General features: G+C 52.1%; 1 protein-coding gene across 1 annotated transcript in view; it reads left to right on the top strand.

Annotated features, from left to right (window-relative positions):
• The window catches only part of LOC107109854 (rab GDP dissociation inhibitor alpha-like), a 48,220-nt gene that overhangs the window by 36,017 nt on the left and 6,743 nt on the right, over positions 1-5,460 (top strand). Inside the window, exons 9-10 of the mRNA XM_015410566.1 lie at positions 3,926-3,980; positions 4,793-4,946. Of these exons, the coding sequence (XP_015266052.1) occupies positions 3,926-3,980; positions 4,793-4,946 (209 nt within the window). The remainder of the gene's footprint in view (positions 1-3,925; positions 3,981-4,792; positions 4,947-5,460) is intronic.

Below are 5,460 nucleotides of genomic sequence, written 5' to 3'. Positions count from 1 at the left end.
CCAAACGGCCCCCGGGCCGCCCCCGGCTGCCCCCCCCGCCCCCCCCCCCCCCACACACACAGCCATACACCGCTGTGGCTTGTCTTCGTTCCAGCCAGCGGTGTTGGGTGGGAGGAGGCGACAGAGATCGCTTTGTCCTGCTGTCCTGACGAGACTGGCGCCATGGCGACCCAGGTCCAGAGGCCGTCTTTCAAGGTCGTGGCAACGCCACCGACACTTCTCTCCCTCCCTGATAGGTTGCTGTTGGCAAAGAACATAAGAGAAGTCATGTTGGCTCAGGCCAGTGGTCCCTCCAGTCCAACACTCTTGTGTCACACAGTGGCCAAAACCCAGGGGCCATCAGGAGGTCCAATAGTGGGGCCAGAACTCCAGAAGCCTTCCCACTGTTGCCCCCCCCAGCACTAAGAATAAAGAGCATCCCTGCCCCAGACATAAGAACGTAAGACAAGTAGAATACAGAACATCACTGCCCCAAAGATAGCATTCCATTTATACCTTGTAGCTAAGAGCCACTGATGGACCTCTGCTCCATATATTTATCCAGTCCTCTCTTGAAGATGTCTTAGCTTGTAGCCAGATTTGGGGAGGAGAGGGACATCCAAAAAGTATAATGCCATAGAGTCCACCCTCTGGAGTAGCCATTTTCTCGAGGTGAGCAAATCTCCATTGTTTGGAGATCAGTTGCAATTCCAGGAGATTTCCAGGCCCCACCTGGAGGCTGGCAACCCTACTCGACAAAGACAAACCCACTCACAGTATTAAATGGTTAAGAAGACAGAGCATCCCTGCCCCAGACATAAGAACATAAGAGAAACCATGTTGGATCAGGCCAACGGCCCATCCAGTCCGACACTCTATGTCACACAGTGGGCATGGCTTTCACCTGTTCTCACCTCCCAGGTCTGCCCCACTTGTGGTGGCCAAATACCCGTATCCAGGCCCAGGTGCAGGAGAGCGGGGGGGAGTGTGTGTCTCAAGACGAGGAAGGGGTGACCGGATAGCTGTGTTCATCTTTTGCAGCAAAATAAAACAGAAATTCAGTGACATCTGACTGACTGGCAGCACTGGTCTCAGCCCGTGCTTTTGTGAGTCACGGCTGGGGTTCGTTCATTCGTTCGTTCATTCATTTCATTCGTTCGTTCATTCATTTAAAACATTTGTTAGCCTCCTTTCCTTCTCAGGGAGCTCAAGGTGGCTCACAGGCATAGATGAAACACACTGGATGAAAAAAAACCCCACCCATAAAGCCACAAGTTCGTTCATGTTCATGAAGGTGATACGATACTTGAAAGGTCCCGGGGCGGAGTGTGTGTGGAGATAAGGCAGAGAGGTTTGGTGTGTGAATTGCATCATAAATCACAGCATGAGCAGTTAAATCAGGGTGCTGTTGGCGGCTTTCACGGCCGGAGTTCATTAGCTGCTGTAGATTTCCCGGGCTGTCTGGCCGTGGTCTTGGCATTGTAGGACCGGACGTTTCGCCAGCAGCTGTGACTGGCATCCTCAGAGGTATAAGCACAGAAAGATGGAGGACTCTCTGTGTCAAGGTGAGAAGCAAAATGGTAGGCAGGTGATTTATATCTACTCAGGAAGGTGGGGTAGGGCTGAGTCATTCTCTTGTAGGAGTTCCCCCGGCTGTGGAACATGCTAATGGAGGAGCTTTCCTGAGGAGGTGCTTTTGTCTGTGGATTGGATGTTTCCTGAGGAGGTTCTTTTGTATATGGATTGTTTCCTGAGGAGGTTCTTTTGTGTGTGGAGTGGCTGTTGACATTCTAATCTTCTCTGTAGTGCTATTGTCAGCTGTAGAGCCTTTTGTGTTTTTCAGGACAGGAAACCATGTCCTATTTATTTGTAAACTCTCTTCTTTCCTGTTGAAATTGTGTTTATGTTTATGAATTTCAATGGCTTCCCTGTGTAATCTGACATGGTAATTGGAAGTGCTGTTCAACATTTCAGTGTCTCGGAACAAAATACTGTGTCCTGTTTGAGTTTGGCCATGTTCAGCCACTGCTGATTTTTCAGGTTGGCCAAGTCTGCAGTGTCTTTCATGTTCTTTTATTCTTGTCTGAATGCTACGCCGTGTGGTCCCGATGTAAACCTGTCCACAGCTACATGTTATGCGGTATGCTCCTGCAGACGTGAGGGGGTCTCTTCTGCCTTTTGCCGATCGTAGCATCTGTTGTATTTTTCTGGTGGGTCTGAATACTGTTTGTAGGTTATGTGGGAAAACTTATGAAAAAACACAACTCAGTCCTACCCCGCCTTCCAGGGTAGATATAAATTACTTGCCTACCATTTTTCTTCTCACCTTGACACAGAGAGTCCTCCATCTTTCTGTGTTTATACCTCTGAGGGTGCCAGTCACAGCTATTGGCGAAACGTCAGGTTCCGCAATGCCAAGACCACGGCCAGACAGCCCATAAAAATCTACAGCAACTAGTTAAATCAGGGCTCTTTTTTGTAGCTTTGCATATTAGGCGACGCCCTCCCCCAATGTAGCCAATCCTCCAAGAGCTTACAGTAGCCCCTGTAAGAAGAGTCTCTGTAAGCTCCTGGAGGATTGGCTTAATTGGGGGGGGGGGGGTTGCCTCATAGGCAAAGGCGTTCCTGCTACAAAAAGAGCCCTACACATCTAATGGATTATGAGAGAAGTCAGCGGTTTGAACAGATAAGCAAAATGATGGAAGAGGATGGGAGACCAGCAGGGAAGGAAGCCCAGGGTTGCTGTGCAGAGGCAGGCGATGGCAAACCCACCTCTGAACATCTCTTGCCTTGACCTGGTTGGCCCAACCTAGCTCAGTGTTGCCAGATCTCGGAAGCGAAGCAGGGTCGGCCCTGGTCAGTGCTAGGAGAGGAGACCACCGAGGACACCCATAGTCGCTACGCCGAGACAGGCACCGGCTAAACCCCGTCTGAAGTCTCGCTTGGGAAAACCCCACGGGAGGTTGCTGTCAGTCAGCCGTGGCTTGTCAGTGCATAATTATTTTAAACGGGCTTTGTAAGTTTGGGTATTGAGCCTGGCCTGTGACGGTCGCCTGACTTGGTAGATGACAAAAGTTTGAGTCCAGTGGCCCCTTTAAGACCCACAAAGTTTGATTCTGGGTATACCTGGATTCAGCGCTCTTTTTGTAGCAGGGACTCCTTTGCATATTAGGCGACACACCCCTAATGGAGCCAGTCTTCCAAGAGCTTACGGAGCTCTTCTCACAGGGGCTACTGTAAGCTCTCGGAGGATGGGCTCCATTAGTGTGTCGCCTAATATGCAGGGGAGTTCCTGCTACAAAAGGCCCCCTGCCCCACCCACCCCCTTTTGCTCTGATTTGCCCCACCTGGAAAAGGGGCTGGCTGTCCGGAAGTGGGGCAAATAACATCACAGGAAAATCGCCAACTTAGATCGTTTTATTTGTACTGTAGTTTTTACGACGTCATACGTTGAATTTTAATGTTTTGTATATTTTATGGCATTATGCCTTGTACATCGCCCAGAGCCTAGCATAAGCTGGGATGGGGCGATTAATAAATCTAAATGATGATGATGATGATAAGGGCTCTTTTTGTAGCAGGAACTCCCTTGCATATTAGGTGACACACCCCTAGTGTAGCCAATCCTCCAAGAGCTTACAGAGCTCTTCTCACAGGGGCTTCTGTAAGCTCTCGGAGGATTGGCTCCATTAGGGGTGTGCCGCCTAATATGCAAAGGAGTTCCTGCTACAAAAAAGAGCCCTGCGGGCCGGATTTAAACTTTGTGGGTCTTAAAGGGGGCCACTGGACTCAGACTTCGTTCTGTCGCTTCTGACCAACACGGCTCTACCCACCTGAATCTATCGTGGTAGGTTACAGTAATGTTCACGTAGAGGCTAAAGTGGCAGAAAAGGTAGGGACTGTGTATGCATGGTTCGTTTTCTGACACATCCTTCCTTCTGTGTAGGTTTGTGGCCATCAGTGACATATATGAACCGACTGACGATGGGAGTGAGAGTCAGGTGAGTCCCAAGGGAGGGGAAGGTGTTTTGGAGAGGGAGAGCATCATAGGCAGAGGTTCTGGATACGGCCCATGGCTCAGTGGAAGAGCCCCTGCTTGGCATGCAGAAGGCCGCAGGTTCAGTCCCCGGCATCTCCAGTTAAAAGGACCAGGCAGGAGGGGATGAAAAAGACCTTGACCCGAGACCCTGGCTCAATGGAAGAGCCTCTGCTTGGCATGCAGAAGGCCGCAGGTTCAGTCCCCGGCATCTCCAGTTAAAAGGACCAGGCGGGAGGGGATGAAAAAGACCTTGACCCGAGACCCTGGCTCAGTGGAAGAGCCTCTGCTTGGCATGCAGAAGGCCGCAGGTTCAGTCCCCGGCATCTCCAGTGAAAAGGACCAGGCAGGCAGGGATGAAAAAGACCTTGACCCGAGACTCTGGCTCAGTGGCAGAGCCTCCGCTTGGCCTGCAGAAGGCCCCAGGTTCAATCCCCGGCATCTCCAGTTAAAAGGACCAGGTAGAAGGTGATGTGAAAGAACTTGACCTGAGACCCTGGCTCAGTGGCAGAGCCTCCGCTTGGCCTGCAGAAGGCCCCAGGTTCAATCCCCGGCATCTCCAGTTAAAAGGACCAGGTAGAAGGTGATGGGAAAGACCTCCGCCTGAGACCCTGGAGAGCCACTGCCAATCTGAGCAGACAATACTAACTTTGACAGGCCGAGGGTCTGATTCAATACAAGGCTGCTTCACAGGTGTTGGCGGATGTATTCCCCGCATTGACTCACCTGTCCCCGTCTCACACGCCTGGTGTTTGTTTTTCTCTCCCCTCCCCGCAGATATTCTGCTCGCGATCGTACGACGCCACCACCCACTTTGAGACGACATGCGACGACATCAAAGACATTTACCGGCGCATGACAGGGGCTCCCTTTGACTTTGAGAGCATGAAACGGCGCCAGAACGATGTCTTCGGCGAGGACGTGCCGCGCCGTGCCCCCCCCCCCCCCCCTGTTCCCCCCCCCCCCCCTGGTTCTACCCACGTGAGGGACCATACTCCCCACTCTGGACTGGCTCTACCCCACGCGTCCCCCCAAGACCAACCCCCCCCCCAGTCCTCTTCCAGCCAGGCCATACTTCTCTCCACTGGGACCAGTCACCTTAAACCACAGAGAAGGAGCCTCATTTCCAGCTCGCTTTTGCTTCCTGCCCTTCGGCCCCGGGGGGGTCTTTTTTTGCCACCGGGAGCCAGACTTCCAGTGACCGAATCTGGTTCCGAGTTGGCAGAATCCTGATTCCTTCGGGTCTCCATCTCACGAGCCCCTTCCAGATCCTTTCGGACCAGACCACAGATTTCCTGCCCACCCCAACAGCTCCCCCCGGAAAAGAAAAAATGAGGATGATTGAGAAACGGGTAGTAGAATGACGAAATTCCCTTCAATCGTTGCTTTTCAACTTTGCCCCCTCCCCCCCCCCCGGCTTTTTCCCCCCTGCGTTCCAGAAGTGG

Source organism: Gekko japonicus, unplaced genomic scaffold (genome assembly GCF_001447785.1).
Source record: "Gekko japonicus isolate JY-2015 unplaced genomic scaffold, Gekko_japonicus_V1.1 scaffold3508, whole genome shotgun sequence".
NCBI classification, from domain to species: domain Eukaryota; kingdom Metazoa; phylum Chordata; class Lepidosauria; order Squamata; family Gekkonidae; genus Gekko; species Gekko japonicus.
This window is presented reverse-complemented; position numbering and strand designations above follow the sequence as displayed.